A 17,504-nucleotide genomic window follows, 5' to 3' on the forward strand; every position below is an offset into this window, starting at 1 on the left:
CTCCAGTCTGTTTACTAGATCATGGCACTAAGTGCCATGGCCAATCTCAGTTTAAAAACCTCCATGGCCGGTGAGTCCAGCACCTCCCTGGGCAGCCATTCCAATCCTGACCACTCTCTCTGCACAGAATTGCTTTCTAATCTCCAGCCTCAATTTCCCCTGGCAGAGCTGAAGCCCATGGCCCCTTGTCCTATTGCTGATGCCTGGGAGAAGAGACCAATCCCCACCTGGCTAGAACTGCCCTTCAGGTAGTTCTAGAGAGTGCTGAGCTCACCTCTAAGCCTCCTCTTCTCCAGACTAAACAAGCCCAGCTCCCTCAGCCTCTCCCCATAGGTTTTGTTTTGAAGTGATCCTGTAAACTGTAGAAGCTCTGAATGGATTTTTGAATGCGTAAAATACTATGTGGGTTACAATATTTTTGTTAATTCATTAATACTCTCATTAATCCCCTTCCTCTGAGCTACCCCTTTAAATTACCTCAGTACCACGCATTAGTTGTCTGGATTTTGTTGTTTACACTGCCACTGAAGATCCATTTCAATGGTTCCACCGAAGTGCCCAGGAAAATGTTTTGAACTGTTTCTCTCCCTCGCGCGTAGATTTGATGTTACGGAGTCTGTGCTCTGTACGGTAGCGATGCAGCTCCTCACGGGAACTCTGGGGCCCTGGTTCTGGAACTACACGGTAAAACCAACGTTAACGCTGCTGTCGATGGCACGGGCTGAGCAGAGACAGCACCTTTGTCATGCACATAATACTCCATATATGACAAACATATTCCGAATAATATTTCACAAGTGCTTTAATACAAAATCTGATCTAACTGGAAATAAGTATTGAAAAGTATTAATACCATATTTTACTTGAAAGCAAAAACCTGCCCATTAAACAGAGGGAAAAAAAAAATGCTTATAAACACTTCTTTTTATTTTGTCGTAGTTTTGGCTTCACCTAAAAGCCAAGCGGGGCTGTGGAAGCAGCTCTGGAAGTGCAGCTGGAGAATGATTTTGTTGGAACTGCTTTGGCAAGTTGTAGAAATCTTTGGTGCTGTTTCATTATCTTTCCCCCAGAAAAAAGAATTGCTTGGCTAGTTCAGGGAACTGGACACAGTGCAATAGCTTTAAGTCACCGGTTATGGGGTAAAAATGCCTGGTTTGAGTTTCATCTGTGTAGTCTCGTCGCTGAACTCTGCTTGTTTCTTCATCTTTAAGTAACTTCATTTCCTGGTTGTCTTTATTTTCAAAATGCTTTTCCTTCTGTCTGTGCTAAATATATCCATCTTTGTTCTGCTTTATATTTCTTTAGAAAGGACTTTCTCTTCCTTATGTCAGCTCTTTTAATAGAGTGTCTACAGGTGGGGTTTTTTCCCCCCCTCCATAAATCAGTATCATTAAAAGTAAGTTGGGTTCCTTGATATTTCTTATAGTTGCTGGATTATTAACCAGGGGTTTCCCTTGACATATTTGAGGATATAAGGACAGCTTTTTGATTGCCTCCTGAAAACTGTATCAGATTTTACATAAAACTGACTTATTTTTGTTGTTCACATAGCTCTTGTCAAACTTGCATTGATATGTGGGGATATCTGGAGCAGCCGCACGACCCCGGCAGGGGGCGCTTTGGTGGGGACGGCCATGGCGGGGGGAGCGGGAGCACCGGGGGGGTCAGAGGTCAGGGGGACGCGGGGCAGCCGGTGCAGCCGGCTCCCGCCATCCCACCGCCCCCCGGGGTTTCGGCTCCGCCCCCCGGGGTTTCGGCTCCGCCCCCCGGGGCAAAGACTCCGCCCCCCGGGGCAAAGACTCCGCCCCCCGGGGCAAAGACTCCGCCCCCCGGGGCAAAGACTCCGCCCCCCGGGGCAAAGACTCCGCCCCCCGGGGCAAAGACTCCGCCCCCGAGGTTTCGGCTCCGCGCCCCGGGGGCACGACTCCGCCCCCCCGGGGCTTCAGCTCCGCCCCCCAAGGGATGCTCTGATCCTGCACCTGGTACAAACAGTCCCTGAACACTAACCAACTCTCTTGGGCCCCTTTACCTTCAAGCAGCCTTGCCCGTGGGATTTCCCCCAGCAACTGCCTGAAAAGGCCAAAGTTTGCCCTGCTGAAATCCAGGGGTGCAATTCTGCTTGCTGTCCTGCTCCTGCCACAGGAGATCCTGAACTCCACCATCTCGTGGTCGCTGCAACCAAGGCAGCCCTCAACCTTTACCGCTTCAACCAGCCCCTCCTTGTCAGTGAGGATGAGGTCCAGCAGTGCACTTCTCCTAGTCGGCTCCTCCACCCTTTGCATCACAAAGTTCTCATCAAGGCACTGGAGGAACCTCCTGGACTGTGGCTGCCGGCCGAGTCGTCCTTCCAGCAAACATCAGGGAAGTTCAAATCCCCACCACAACCAGGGCCTGTGACTGTGAGGCTGCTCTCAGCTGTCTGTAGAGGCCTCATCAACTTCCTCACCCTCATCTGGTGGCCTAGAATAGACGCCCACAATAGTATGACCCTTGTGAACTTGCCCCTTAACTTTCACCCATAGAGTCTCAACTCGCTCCTCATCCGTGCCTGGACAATACTCAGTACATTGTAGTTGCTCTCTCACATAAAGAGCAACTCCACCACCACGCCTGGCTGGCCTGTCTTTCCTGACAAGGACACAGCCATCCATGACCACATTCCAGCCATGTGTGCTGTCCCACCATGTCTCTGGAATTGCCACCAGGTCATAATAGATTAAAGCGTTTTGAAATGGGTGCAGTACGATCCATTGCAGTCTCACTGCAAAAATACAAGAAAATGCTACTTGCAGCTCTGCTGGCTTGTGGGTTTGGGCAGACAGGGAGTGAGGGGCAAAACGTGCATTGCAAACCTCACAACTTTATCTGAATTAAAACACTTAAATATTCTTGTTTGCAGCCTTTAGTTCTCAAGGGAGCTGGGGCGGTGTTGTTGTTTGACTTAGTCCCTGTTTGCTGCCTTCAGTTCTGTTATTCTTTCCTAACATCAGTTTGCTGCGGAATCATTATTTTCAGGGTCATTTTGGGTGTTTTTCCCAGCCTTGCGATTCGATGTTCTGTCTTGGCATTTTTAGCTTGTTCAACTATTGAGTCTACGCTCTTTGTTGCTTTGTCTGCTCTTGTTCCTTGCTCTCTGCCTGGATGCTCCTGCTGATCTTCAACTCAATATGGGTCTTCTGTTTGTTTTCTAGAAGATGAAAAAGCCCCTGGTTTATTTGAAGAAGTAATCTTTGGAACTCTGCTTTGTGTCTGAGGAACTGCTACAATAACTTTCCATCCCTCTACTGTAGCGCGGGCAGGTCTTGGGGGAAACGGGTTCTTTCGTTTTCTTCATTCCATAGGAATTAGGGATCCGCCGCATATTGTGCGCTGTGTCTCTACATCATCCTAGCAACATAAACTGTTTGGGCAATGCTGACGTGGCTCAATTTGTCAGGAAACATCGGGCAAAAAAAAGTCAGGTTAGGGGAAGTGTGGCTGGAGAGATTGCTGAAAATATCCCACTTAAGAGGCTTTGACGAACCCCCTTGAACTGCAGAATTCGCGCGGCTGGTTATTGCCATTTGGGCTTTTTGTAGCATTTACATGAGTAAATAAATACAAACAAAAGGAGAAAATAGAATCAGACTTTCAACTGGCTGGTTCTGTTCTTGCTTTGAAATATTTTTGCTTTTCCTAAATGTCTGCTTATAGTACCAGGTGGCTCGTTCTGTGCACTAATTAAATGGGGGACTTGCAGCACCCACTTTTGATTTCCCAATGTTGTGGGTGTTTTTTCCTTGTGGTACCTATTTTTTTGCACTGAAGCTAAAAATCCTTTTCTACTATTAGTCGATCAATGATCCGCTACTGCAGTTTGTGTTTGCTACAGTAATTCTCACAGGGAGAGACGCTCCAATGTGCAATGAAAAAAATAGCGTACTATTTCTGTAGCATTTAAGCAGGAATGTTTTCACCCTGCTTTGCAAATAATTTCCCTAGCTATATATATATTTTTCCTCAAAAGGCCAGTGTGGGTAGCACAGAAAGGCCTTTTAGTGGATCTCCATCCAAACCGAGCGAGCGGCTTTTCCTGCAGTCGTGGTTCTGTCTTGTCACCTTATTCAGTACCTTCCCAGTTCTACCAGAGTTTAAAACAATAGGGGAACTGAGGCAATTTATGGATCTTTTTATTACCAGCGTGTTTTATCTTGAAACTATTCATAAATACAAGTTAATCATTAAAGCAGGGGAATGAACGTCCTCTAGATCACCCGACCTGTTAACACTTTCCAGGTAGCGCCTTTGCTCAGTGTCTTTCATGACAAAACCATCGATTCTTTGTTTCCTAACTGCGTTCTTTCACTTTTACTATGTTAGATTTTAAGGGCTGTTCGGGACTTCGATGAACGCTGGTCGCAGTCCACTTGTGCTGCATTTGGAAGCCTTAACACCCGGCATTTTCCTCCCTTCCCTCCCTTGTAAGTCTGGAGCTGCAGAGTCACTTTGACTCAGCAGAGTCTCGTTCAGCTGCCAGAAGAGGCAGCTCAGCCCTTCGCCGCCCTCTCCTTGTGCTTACAGCAGTCCAGAGGCCACACAGAAAGGATAAAGAAAGCTGATATGCTAGAAATTGGGACAGGAGCCTCGCTTTTCTTCTCCTTTTTTTATTTAGGTCATTTTAGCCAAGGCAATTTCGCAATGCAGTTGACGGCATGAGACCGTAGAGCTGGCACAAGGGAGACAGTGGGACTGAGAAGTTGTTTTTCAGCCGGGGGAAGAGTGGTTGGTGTTTAGAGAGAGCGGGATGACTGCTCCTTTTAGCAGCGGTGTGGATTTAGTCCATGTCAATGCTGTAGTTGCACAGTCATTTTCAGTTCAAAGTAAATGACCAGTGTGGCTCTTTTCCCTTTCACCCAGCTTCTCTTCCCGGTGCTGTCCCTTTGTGTTGAGCTTTGAGGAGCTGCATTCCTGTATTCTTAGATTTCGAAGTAGTGGCCATTTGACATTCTGAAAACAAACAAAAATCACTGGATAATTCCAGCATCAGGCATAACTTCACAGTTATGGAGCATGTCTTTTTAAGCATCATCCAACAGTGATTTAATGAGTGCAGGTGGCAAGAGGATCCCCTGTAGGTATTACAATGTGTTCCCAGTTCTTTTTCATCCTTGGTATTAAGAACTGACTCTTTACTTTAGGTGATAGTTCAGGTGTTTAGTTTCTGAGTTGGTCTGACGTCTTTACCTTCTGTGTTAACAAGCCCTGTAGTGTTATAAAACTTCTCTTTATGTAGAACTGAAGTTAAAGCTCCTATTTGTTCTGCAATAGGAGATTCTTATAATAAATCAGGGAGGAGTTTCTAACCAAATATACTTGCAGGTCATTACTGAACCTTTTCCAGCTGCCTGATGCCATTTTCATTGGAGTTGGGGAGGGCAGAACCACAGGCAATGGAGCAGAGGTTGGACTGTGGCTGTGTAAATAAGATGATCCAGGTGCTGCTTCCATGGGTTTGATTTGGCTCTTAGTTTTGTGTAAGAGTTTGTCTTTCAGAATACCGCATCTTTTTACAGTCTGATTTAGTTTTTTAATTATAGGACCTTACTTTGTTTTGCATTAAGATCACTGCTGCCAAAAGAAACCTGGTTTACTGTCCAAGGAAAACCATAAACTTGAGTTACCTCCGCTGGTTCTTAGTCACAGTTTCTGTGAGCTTTCCCAGTTGCTTTATATTCTTTTAGATCACTGATAGAAGTGGTAAAATAGGCTGAAACACATTCCTCTTGAACCTGTGTGGGTTCCCAGAGCCGCTTCAGCCCTTCCTCAGCTGCTCACGCCGAAAACACATTTCTATGCTGACTCCGAAAGCGAGGAGGACGCAATTTGCATTAAAAATCAGATGGTTTCTCTGTCTCTTTTCTTGCATGGCTGAGCATTTTTCCTTCTTCTTGCAAGGTGGTTCATTGGCTCCATTTATTTGTACAAGGACTGAAAATCTGTTTTTTTAGGATATTATTTCTTCTTTGTGGAAATTACCTTTTTTTTTTCCAAGCCAGTTTTCATTGCCGTAGAGGATTGTTATTGAACAAATCACAGAATCCCAGAATGTCAGGGGTTGGAAGGGACCTGGAAAGCTCATCCAGTGCAATCCCTCCATGGAGCAGGAACACCCAGATGAGGTTACACAGGAAGGTGTCCAGGCGGGTTGGAATGTCTGCACAGAAGGAGACTCCACAACCCCCCTGGGCAGAAACAGTCCCTGAACACTGACCAACTCTCTTGGGCCCCTTTACCTTCAAGCAGCCGTGTCCATGGGATTTCCCCCAGCAACTGCCTGAAAAGGCCAAAGTTTGCCCTGCTGAAATCCAGGGGTGCAATTCTGCTTGCTGTCCTGCTCCTGCCACAGGAGATCCTGAACTCCACCATCTCATGGTCGCTGCAACCAAGGCAGCCCTCAACCTTTACCGCTTCAACCAGCCCCTCCTTGTCAGTGAGGATGAGGTCCAGCAGTGCACCTCTCCTAGTCGGCTCCTCCACCCTTTGCATCACAAAGTTCTCATCAAGGCACTGGAGGAACCTCCTGGACTGTGGCTGCCGGCCGAGTCGTCCTTCCAACAAACATCAGGGAAGTTCAAATCCCCACCACAACCAGGCAAAAATAAACCCCGAACCGTTATTCTCTGATACCGACCCAGTCAATAATATCAACAGCATTTCTGTAACAGCAAAGCAAGAGGAGGTTTCGAGTCTTTAGGTAAAACTGTATTACTAGAGATAAGGAATATGCCCTAACTATTTTGAACTGTCTCAAAGGACTCTTTTTGCTCCTGTACCCCAGTATGAGATAATATTCTACAGCTTCATCTTAGACACCTGCAAGTCCCTCCTTTTGATATTTCACTTGCATTTTCCTTTCCTTTTATTTCTGGAATTGATTCGTTTCGCTGTTTCTCCCTCTTGCTCGCTCCGAGACTTTTGCGTGCTCTTTAAAACACAGTCTTAAACTCAGTCTTATCGCTAAGCCTTTCCTTCTGGTGCTTCTATAAAACATCCTGGCTGCGCTAGAACCAGGCGTGGTTTCTATTTTACTGCATGTAGAGCCAGAATTGGGTAATTTTAGCAGTGCAGCCGACTCTGCCGTTTGTATTTGCATAAACTCTTCAGGGATTCATTAAAATTTGCTCTTCAGACAGATTATTCCTGTTAAAAAAATAGGGTGGGGATTAAAAAGATCTCTCCTGAATTTTCTCATCTGAAATCGATTCTTTTTTTTGGTGAGCAAGGTTAAAACTGAATATTCATTAAGAGTTCCAACAAAATGGGTTTTTATTGCACTGTGAAATAAAACAGAAAGCATCGCACACCACGGCCCTTCATTTTATTAAACTCAAATATATTTTTGCTTTTTAAATTCTCTCTCAATGTTGACACCCTTGTTTTCCTCCGTATTATGGAGTTGCAGTAGTGTGCATGATAGAGCTGCTGAGCTTGCAAATAACTGCCTCGAAATTGCTTTGAATAATTTTGCTTTTCTTGGCTTTTTGTACCTAATCAGAATTGATGTGACTGAAGTACAAATCTTCATAATAATCATGCACTTACTGGCAGTGATTGGAGGACCACCTTTTTGGCAATCTCTGGTAATTTTATTCATGTTCTTATTTTAATCCTTTTTAATCATCTCTTAGACACCTAGAAGAACCACCTGCATATAGCAGCACAGTTTAATTTGTGAAGAGATGGTCTCGCTTTTCCTCATCAATGGAAATATATATTCTCAAGTATAGGTTGCGTGGCAACAACTGCACATTCTGGTTTTACCAGAGTTATTAAAACGAGGTTTTTATTTTGTATCTTATGTTTGTGGGTAGAAAGCTCCCGAATTTTGAACAAACTTAAATTGGCACTGACTTTTTTTGAGAGATGGGCAAAACTGGAGTGAGTTCCATTTAACAAGCTGGATCAGCAACATGAGAGGATTAAATTGGATTGAGAGGACAGGGGAAATTTTTGGAGAGGGGTTCACAGAATCCCAGAATGTCAGGGGTTGGAAGGGCCCTGGAAAGCTCATCCAGTGCAATCCCCCCATGGAGCAGGAACACCCAGATGAGGTTACACAGGAAGGTGTCCAGGCGGGTTGGAATGTCTGCAGAGAAGGAGACTCCACAACCCCCTGGGCAGCCTGGGCCAGGCTCTGCCACCCTCACCAGGAACAAGCTTCTTCTCATATTTAAGTGGAACCTCCTGTGTTCCAGTTTGCACCCATTACCCCTTGTCCTATCACTGGTTGTCACCCAGAAGAGCCTGGCTCCATCCTCCTGACACTCCCCCTTTCCATCTTGATCCCCATGAATGAGTCCCCCCTCAGTCTCCTCTTGTCCAGCTCCAGGGCCCCAGCTCCCTCAGCCTTTCCTCACACGGGAGATGCTCCACTCCCTTCAGCATCTTGGTGGCTGCGCTGGACTCTCTCCAGCAGTTCCCTGTCCTGCTGGAACTGAGGGGCCACAGCTGGACACAAGATTCCAGGTGTGGTCTCCCCAGGGCAGAGCAGAGGGGCAGGAGAACCTCTCTGACCTACTGACCACCCCCTTCTAACCCCCCCCAGGTCCCATTGGCTTCCTGGCCACAAGGGCCCAGTGCTGGCTCATGGTCACCCTGCTGTCCCCAGGACCCCCAGCTCCCTTTCCCCTACGCTGCTCTCTAATAGGTCATTCCCCAACTTACATTGGAACCTGGGGTTGTAATTGGCCTTAATAGGGCTGAAAACTATTATCTGTATAGGGAAAAAAATTATTGTGTGGGGTTTTTTTTCCCCCGTTTTAAGCAGTAAGCATCCTAATTGAGAAAGCTGTCGTGGGCTGGCTGCATATCCTGATATACATATATAAAATAATAATAATACTAATAAAATAGGCTTGCCAGGCGGTGTCAGCTGGCAGTTTATGGACTGTCATTAAATTGATTTTATGTTTTTGTTACCGAAGCCACATTGAGCTGTTGAAATTGCATTGCTCAGAGAAAAACATATGTGCATCCATCAATAGAATAGGTTTCTGGACATCATCTCTAAAGCGTTGATTTCCTGGAAATTTTTTCTTCCTGAAGGTTTTGTATGTGTGTGTTTACTTGCTAAATGCAATTCTGAAGGCGGGTAAAGGAACCTTGATTTGCATTAAAACCAAGAGATGGTCAAAAATTCCTGGAATGTGCTACCCCAAATTGACGAAATTCTAATCTGCTTCATATAACTAGAGAAATGAGCTCTAACATTAAAGAGAATGCCTAGAAAAAGGAGCTAACTTTGGCTACCTCAGTGTTGCTACGTGTGCTTTCAGGCTTAAAAACCCCAACTTCCCAATTAATTGTATCAACTGCAAAGTAAATACCATCTGGAGAGAATGAGTGTGGATAGAACTAATCCTAAAAATAAAATAAAGATGAGATAAGCCAGTTTATTGGTGCCAAACTTTTCCAGAGAGGTTGATGTGGCTGACGTCCCCGCATGGTAATTATCCTACATTATAAATAGGGATTTCACAACTCACGTTCTTGGTTTCCCTGTTGGGTTTTGAAAAAAGGAGGAAAAAACGTTGGCAATGGGGAATTTTCCTTTTTCCTTCAACTTGGGAGATTTTGTTTAGAGAGAAATGTTATTTACTGCTTGCAGAGCAAAATAGAGCACAAAATGGATCACAAAATATATCCTACAACTCCTCCTTGCCTTTCCCAATCCTATAATGTTACAACATTGTGACAGCAAAATTGGTGGTTTGCTATTTGTGATTTGTTTCAGTCTTGGGAAGGAGGTGGGGGGGGCGGGAATAATGGGATAAAATGCAGTTGTGTACTCAAACATTCCACTTTCTTATGCTACCATGTGAAAAGCAAAACTATCTGAATAGTCGAAATGCAGAATTGTGTATTTTGGCAATTGTTGCTTTCTTTTTTCCCATGAAACGCCGTGTACCTGTGCTGGCTCCCTTCTCTCTGTCAGTGTTGATTCTCTTTAAAATGCATTAAAATGCCATTTGCGAGGCCCCTGCAGCTCGGTCATTCATGTGGATGGTGAGTACGACCGCAGCTGTGACCCTCGGTTGGAAAACACACTGATTATCTAGAGGGTTTTTTCAGTTGGAAGTGCGAGAATTGCTGCAATCGTTGGAGTCTTGTTCCGCGACGTAACCTTTAAAAGCACAAACACTTGATGAATATGAAGCGAGCTTGCTTTTGGCTCGCTCTGGGTTTGTTATTTCCCTTGCAGATGTGACTGAGGCGTAGATCCGTACAGCTGGATCCAGCCGGGTGAGAAGTACAACCAGGATACTACAAGTTGCCCAGCTGGCTGTGGGAGTTGGGAATAGGAGCAGCCAAGAAGAGTTTGTGTCCTCGCTGTTCTCTCATGGATACGTAGGCTCTTACACGCTTCACTGCTGCTTCCCTGAGCCCTTTGCTGTGCTCTTTTTCCTAATTACATATATATATTTTAATCCCAATTCATGCTGCACAAAACTCTTCATGGCGTTTAGTTTGGATGCGTGCCATTAATTTTCTATCAAATTCTTCTGGACTTGCTTTACCCAGGCTCTAGCAAACACTTGTTAGTCCGCTCTTGTTTTTATTAACATGTGGGGTTTTTTACCCAGGCAAAATTTGGAATGCTCCCTTTCTGAGGGTGTATCTGTATTCAGCAACTTTCTGTGCAGTGTAACCTTCATCTTAATTTACCTGCAAAACATTGGTCTTGTGATACTCTGCATTATTGATCACAGAATCCCAGAGTGTCAGGGGTTGGAAGGGACCTGGAAAGCTCATCCAGTGCAATCCCCCCATGGAGCAGGAACACCCAGATGAGGTTACACAGGAAGGTGTCCAGGCGGGTTGGAATGTCTGCAGAGAAGGAGACTCCACAACCCCCCTGGGCAGCCTGGGCCAGGCTCTGCCACCCTCACCATGAAGAAGTTTCTTCTCACATTTAAGTGGAACCTTCTGTGTTCCAGTTTGCACCCATTACCCCTTGTCCTGTCACTGGTTGTCACCGAGAAGAGCCTGGCTCCATCCTCCTGACACTCCCCCTTTATATATCTGTAAACATTAATAATGTCAGTTCAGCTGTGAAGATGTTGTGGGAGACTCTGTCAATGCCTTACTCAAGTCAAAGTAGACCACGTCCACCGCTCTGCCATCATCCATCCATCTTGTTATGTCCTCATAAAAGTCAATGAGGTTGGTCAAGCACAACTTCCCCTTGGTGAAGCCATGTTGACTGCCCCTAATGACCCTCTTATCCCTGATATGCCTTGAGATGGCACCAAGGAGAAGTCGTTCCATCAGTTTCCCAGGGATGGAGGTGAGGCTGACCAGTCTAGAGTTCCCCGGCTCCTCCTTCTTGCCCGTTTTGAAGGACTGGAGTGACATTTGCTTTCCTCCAGTCCTCAGGCACCTCTCCCGTTTGCCAAGACTTGGCAAAGATGATGGAGAGCGGTCCAGCAATAACCTCAGCCAGCTCCCTCAGCACCTGCAGGTGCATCCCATCCGGACCCATGGATTTATGGATGTCCAGATTGCCTAACTGCTAATGCAGCCTTGCAAAGTTCTGCACACATCTGACTTCGGGTGAAACCCCCACAGCAAGGTCAGAATAAGTGTCTGGACTGTAGCGATACATGTAATACCAGACAAGGTACTTGCCTGGTAGTGTCCTCTTATTTAAAAAGCCATTTTGTAGGAAGATTTTGGAGTATAATTCCTCCTCCTCAGATATTTTTGGTCCTTTTTCCTCCATGCCTTTTGCCTTTGGTGCTTCCAGCTTTTGGCCTCGCTGCTTCCATTTTGTATGCAGAGCAATTTAGCAGATGCTGCTTTTTTATATCTCTCCTTAGACCTTCCTCTGCCAAATTTCCACATGGAGCTTTGTTTCCCATTATTTCTACCAGATAAGTGCAGTCACTGCTGCAGCTAGCAGTGGAAGCAAAAAGCAAAGTGTTAATAAAGCAAAACTGGCCAAACTGGATGTTATAGCAGCATGGTCTCAGCCTTCTGCCTTTCCTGAGCATCATTCTCAGATGCTTTAGTAGCGGTTTGGAGTTCATAGGGTGTTTTTCCCAGCAAAATCCCTTTCTCCTTGGGAAATGTCAAGCTCAGCATCATGGGACTCCTGTATGAAGCTTGCCATTGTTTTCTTCTTCTTGTAGAAGAGCAAATTTCACCCCATTCTGTAAATATCAAAGTATCATTAGTGAAGCAGAGGGCAGCAAAGGGACCTTCCTTTGTGAGACTTAGAAGGCCTGTGGCTCATAACATTAATGAATTATTACAGTTAACTCCAGTCTGTGGCGATATATGCTTTTTGTTTACTTCTTATTCTTCCTTTACTGTCTTTCAGAAAATGGTTTTTGACTTAACAGTGCAGCATGAGCAAGGGAGAAATAGGTTTGAGTGTCATGAAATGCTGCCAGGTGGCCAGAAACCACAATTTGTAGAGGTGGTCAGGGTGCTCACCTGCCTATGGGGCCTGATGAGTTAAAGCTGCTTTTCCCTCTTAATTGTGCCCTGAAAAGATGGAGAAACGTTATTGAATGTGATAGGAAGCTAATGATCAAGCTGCACGAAGAGTGTAATTGAAGAAAAATAGAAACAACTTGATCTCATTTGGGCTTCAGCGTGTAACTGGACCCCTTGCTGTTGGGGAGCCAAGTGTCTTTGTGCAACTGAGTGTACGGCTGCAGATCCTCAATTAGGACACTGTGAGGTGTTTTTTTTGTAGTTGTATAGATAAAACATAACTAAAAGTTCTACATCTGGAGCACAAGTGTGATGGGAGCGGCTGAGGGACCTGGGGGTTCAGCTGGAGAACAGGAGCTGAGGGGAGACCTTCTGATCTCTGAACTGCCTGAAAGGAGCTTGGAGCCAGGGGGGTCGGGCTCTGCTCCCCAGGAACAAGCGCCAGGAGCAGAGGAAACGGCCTCAAGTTGCGCCAGGGGAGGTTGAGGTTGGATCTGGGGAACCATTTCTTCCCCAAAGGGCTGTGGGGCATTGGAACAGGCTGCCCAGGGCAGTGCTGGAGTCACCATCCCTGGAGGGTTGGACAGACGGACATGAGGTTCTCAGGACATGGGGCAGTGCCAGGGGTGAGGGAACGGGTGGACTCAATGATCTTGAGAGTCTCTTCCAACCAATGTGATTCTATGATTTGGGGCAGCTGTGAGGTTTACAACCATCTTCAGAAAAGGTGACCAGTGCATTTCTCTTCCATGTCATAACTGGGTGATGTAGCCAGCAAGTTCCAGGTTTCTGTCCACTTGCCTGCTTCTGATGGCTCTTTTCAATTAACTGGAGACAGGTCCAGCTGTATGGAAAGCTTGATGGAAGGACTATTGGAAAAATACATATTTCTCCATGCCTTGTAGAAATTAAAAACTCTTTATAACAAAGAAAGAAACACAAATGTGGTGTTGGAAAGTGGAGTGTTTGAGTGCACCAGAAGTGTTAAACCCAATTTTTGTTTGTGCTTATTTTAACTTCTTGTCTCTTTCCCATGAAGATTCCAATCCTGAATATTCAGGTGAAAATATTCCCGGCTCTCTGTACTGTCGCAGGAACCATATTCTCCTGTACAAACTACTTTGGTGTGATCTTCACAGGTGGAGTCGGCAAAAATGGATCCACTATAGCAGTAAGTAAGGGACCTCAAAAGATCATCTAGTCCAAATTTTGGATTAATTTTGTATTAATCATATGAAATGGGTTATACAAATACCCACACCCCCAAAAATTCGTAGAAAAATACAGTGCAAAAACACATGCAGAAGGAAATCTGTCAAGAGGATTGGTTATGGTTCTGATCCTTCTAAAAGATCTGTATCACTCATATTACCGGTTAAAAAGTACCGGTGGAAGTATCTGCACAAGTACCTTGATCTCGATGATCTTTCCCAATGAAAATGATTCTATCAATGATTCATGTTTCAGTAGAGATGATTGATTTTTGGAATTTTCCAAAAAGCAATTCTAATACTGTCCTAGTAATTATTTGCTACCTAGGAGGCTGGTTTAGTTGCTTCCTTGCTGGCACAGAAAAAGCGGTAGAAATATCATTTCCTGTCCCTTGCTCGCGGTGTCAGCCCCTGTGTGTGTGACAAGCATCAGAACTGTGCCCTTCTTGCTGCCTAAAACCTTCTTTCCCCCCCCAGCACCAGAAGAGTTCAACCACATTCTCAGCTGACGCTCACTCAGGTTTCACACTTTGTTCCTTTGTTTCCTTTGTTCAGAAAGACGTGTTTTAACGCAATTTTGAACTAGAAACCACCCATTGCAATGCCACATGCTTGGTTTATTGATGTTTCTTTGCAACACGTATATTGTATTAACCTAAAGCTTTCGCTTTATTCTCACTGTAGGGAACAAGCGTCCTTTCGCCTTTTCTTCACATTGGCTCAGTGATCGCATTGGCTGCAATGATCTACAAGAAATCTGCTGTGCAGCTCTTTGAACGCCATCCCTGCCTATATATACTTACTTTTGGGTTTGTGTCTGCTAAGATAACAAATAAACTAGTGGTAAGTGCGCCAGAACCTTTGAGTTTCTTGTTATTGCAGGAAAACTCATTGTAGATTTTATAGTTGGCTGGTTATTCCATTGACTAACTTCTTCTGTTTGTGCACTGAAGTGATACTTGTACTAATTTTCGGTAATTTGGAGGTGCAGCGGAGCCTTTCTCCTGTTTGAAAGGGAAGTGTAAACCTTAAGTTAATGCCAGTCAGTGCCAGCACAGCTTTCAGTTGCCCGAATTCTGTTTCCCCCCATTACCCAGCTGTTTATTCACATTTTGACGGTGTATTTGTGCACGTGTGATGAGCTGGGCTGGAGCAGAGGTGGCTGAAACCCCCCTCAGATGTGGGTGCAGATGGGAGGAAAGTTTGGGAGGAGGTGACAGAGCTGCTGAGCTTTGGAACAGTTGCTCAGGGTTTAACTTAAACAATTAGAGAGAACTAGTGGTTAAAATTATCACCAGCTTTGTACCAGGAGAGGAGAGAGAGGAGCCCCAGCTGAACAGCGCAAATTAGGGATTGAACACCCGCTGCCCCACACGGTCACAGTTCTGCAGGTTGATGTCGCGTTGCCACATGAACTGGATCCGTGTTGGACATAACCATGGAAGAAAAGGTTATTTCTAAACCAGTTTATTACACGGTGACACCAACAGTCGTGCTGGTAGAAGTGAGGATGTGGTGTAAGATCTCACAGATGTAAGGTTTTGTTTCCAGGCTCAACTAAACCTTCTTCCATTTTACTGTTTTGCTTCTGGCAGGAGGAAGAGTTTATAAGCTGGAAAATGCATTAGGTTTTATTCCTGTAGTCACATTCTTCGTTCTAAGAAAAGATATTTTTCTGCAAACCTTGCATCGCATATAACTGCAGATTTTCATGGTTTAACCAGCATTGCTGCTGCTACTTAAGTACTCGATATATCTTACAGTAATGTGGCTTGAACTGGGACTTTTTTGGCTCTGTGTATTCTGAAATCACTCTACCTTGGCTGGCATAAGTTTATTTCTTAAACTTCCTTTTCTGTTTTTAATGTAGGTTGCACACATGACCAAAAGTGAGATGCACCTGCACGACACAGCGTTCATAGGCCCAGCACTGTTGTTTCTGGACCAGTATTTTAACAGCTTTATTGATGAGTATATTGTACTCTGGATTGCCCTGGTAAGTACGGGCTGGCTTTGCCTGTCAGTAATTATTGCGAGGGTTCGCGTGCTCCTTCACAAACCCTGACTCACCTTGATTCGATGGGACTGGGAACCTACTTAAATATTTAACTAGGTCTTAAATAGAGTTCACGCAAGCAGAGGTGAACACGGTTTGCTTGGTGCATGGTTGAAACAGTTTTAAAGCCACAGAGCAAAAATCCAGAGCGTAGAATTGAATGTTTGGAAGATTTGTGTCAGCGTCTTGTTAGCAAGCAAATATATTATCGGCAGTGCAAGCGAATTATGGCTGTGCCTTAAGCTCTTGAGTCACGTACATCTGTCATTACTAACAGCACCCATTAGGGGAAAACATCATATGTGTTATTGAGTACTCAAGTGTTCTCTACCACAATGTAGTGTTAACCTTTTAATAAAATTGGTGTTTTATGTATGGTTATCACCATTCAGAGTTAATGGTCACTTCACAGTATCTGTATAGCTACTAAACTAATTTTCCCCTTTCTGATTCTAGAATTAAGAGTCTGTATTCTTACAAAGCTGAAAGAAAGTTCAGCACATCTAGAAACTGCTTTTCTTCCCTGAGTGATGGTTTTATTTCCTATACAGTTGGAGATTTAATTCTCGAAGAGAAGACCCCAGTGCTTTTATCCTGAAAGAAATACAGGGGGTGTTATAATCTTGTCTTATACTTCATAAAAACATAGATCTAAGTGTGTGTATTTATTTTTCTCTGTGCCAGATCCTTTCGCTCTTTGATTTGCTCCGGTACTGTGTCAGCGTGTGCAATCAGATCGCCACCCATCTGCACATCCACGTGTTCCGAATCAAGTCGTCCTCCGCGCATTCGAACCACCATTAGTAAACGGGGCAAGGAGGTCCCCACGAGGAGAAATAAGAACGAGTTGGTTTTCTACATGAACGGATGCGAAGGCGTGTAGGAGACTAAGGAAAAGGCAGATAAGAACACAGTAATTTATAATAATCAATGTTGTCTAACTTTTATTCTTCGTTATCAGTAACACTCCTTAACTAGTCTCCTGCCTGAGAGAGTGAATTCCAAGTCCACCGTAGTCAACTCTACATGTAGTCAACTCTGTTGGTTCAAAGCCCAGGAAAGCATGCAGGGAATAATGCTCCGTCTCTGTAATTACCTTGATTACGAAATAATCTATATATGGTGAATGGATCCCCGACAACTCCAGTTTCTAATGTAGTATAATTACAGCTGCAATACGACTTGCTTTTAATTTTAATATTTCATCATCTCTTAGTGAAATACTTGTTTAGTGTCCACTTGAAATTTATTTACTAAAGACCTAAGCTGGTAAAAACGGAGATATCGCACTAGCTTGTGTAGTTGAAGCAGCTGTCGAGGTTTGCGTCCAGACTCATGTGGTTCTTTTGCTTATGCGTTGCTGATAAAGCGGTTTCTTGCTACAGAATAAAGCGTTGAACAGGGTCCTGCAAGCGGAAGGGATGGCCGGCATGCAAAATAGTGTGGTATCTTTGACAATTAATTTTATTTTTTTAAATAAACATTATCTAAAAAGACAACTTATTTCTCAATTTTCTTCAGTGGAAAAGACTATAAAAAGAAAATTTTACTGTTTACTTTTTTATGTATAAAACTTAAGCAAAATTTCCTTTCTGCTCTTAATAAATAAGAATTCTGAGAGCAACGGTTGTGTGTGTTGCTCTGTCCTGCTTAGACTTACAAAGTACAACCTGCCTGCTATTTAAAAAGCCGTTTGCTAATGTGTTTATGTGTGTGCTGTTGTCATTCCAGGATCTCCAAGAGCTTTCTCTGCTACA

At 44.5% G+C, this 17,504-nt stretch overlaps 1 protein-coding gene across 3 annotated transcripts in view; it reads left to right on the plus strand.

Moving 5' to 3' along the window:
- Positions 1-17,367, plus strand: part of CEPT1 (choline/ethanolamine phosphotransferase 1) — a 31,969-nt gene extending 14,602 nt beyond the window's left edge. For 2 of the 3 annotated variants that reach the window (XM_082069404.1, XM_082069403.1), the window contains exons 5-9: positions 7,535-7,619; positions 13,520-13,651; positions 14,376-14,534; positions 15,562-15,687; positions 16,432-17,367. In XM_082069404.1, the coding sequence (XP_081925530.1) occupies positions 7,535-7,619; positions 13,520-13,651; positions 14,376-14,534; positions 15,562-15,687; positions 16,432-16,551 (622 nt within the window). In that variant the 3' untranslated portion in view covers positions 16,552-17,367. Of the gene's footprint in view, positions 1-599; positions 685-7,534; positions 7,620-13,519; positions 13,652-14,375; positions 14,535-15,561; positions 15,688-16,431 lie in introns of all 3 variants that reach the window. The other variant, XM_082069405.1, reaches the window with a different exon arrangement.
- The last annotated feature ends 137 nt before the right edge of the window (positions 17,368-17,504 follow it).

The sequence above is a fragment of the Streptopelia decaocto genome, assembly GCF_964273445.1.
Source record: "Streptopelia decaocto genome assembly, chromosome: 19".
NCBI lineage: Eukaryota > Metazoa > Chordata > Aves > Columbiformes > Columbidae > Streptopelia > Streptopelia decaocto.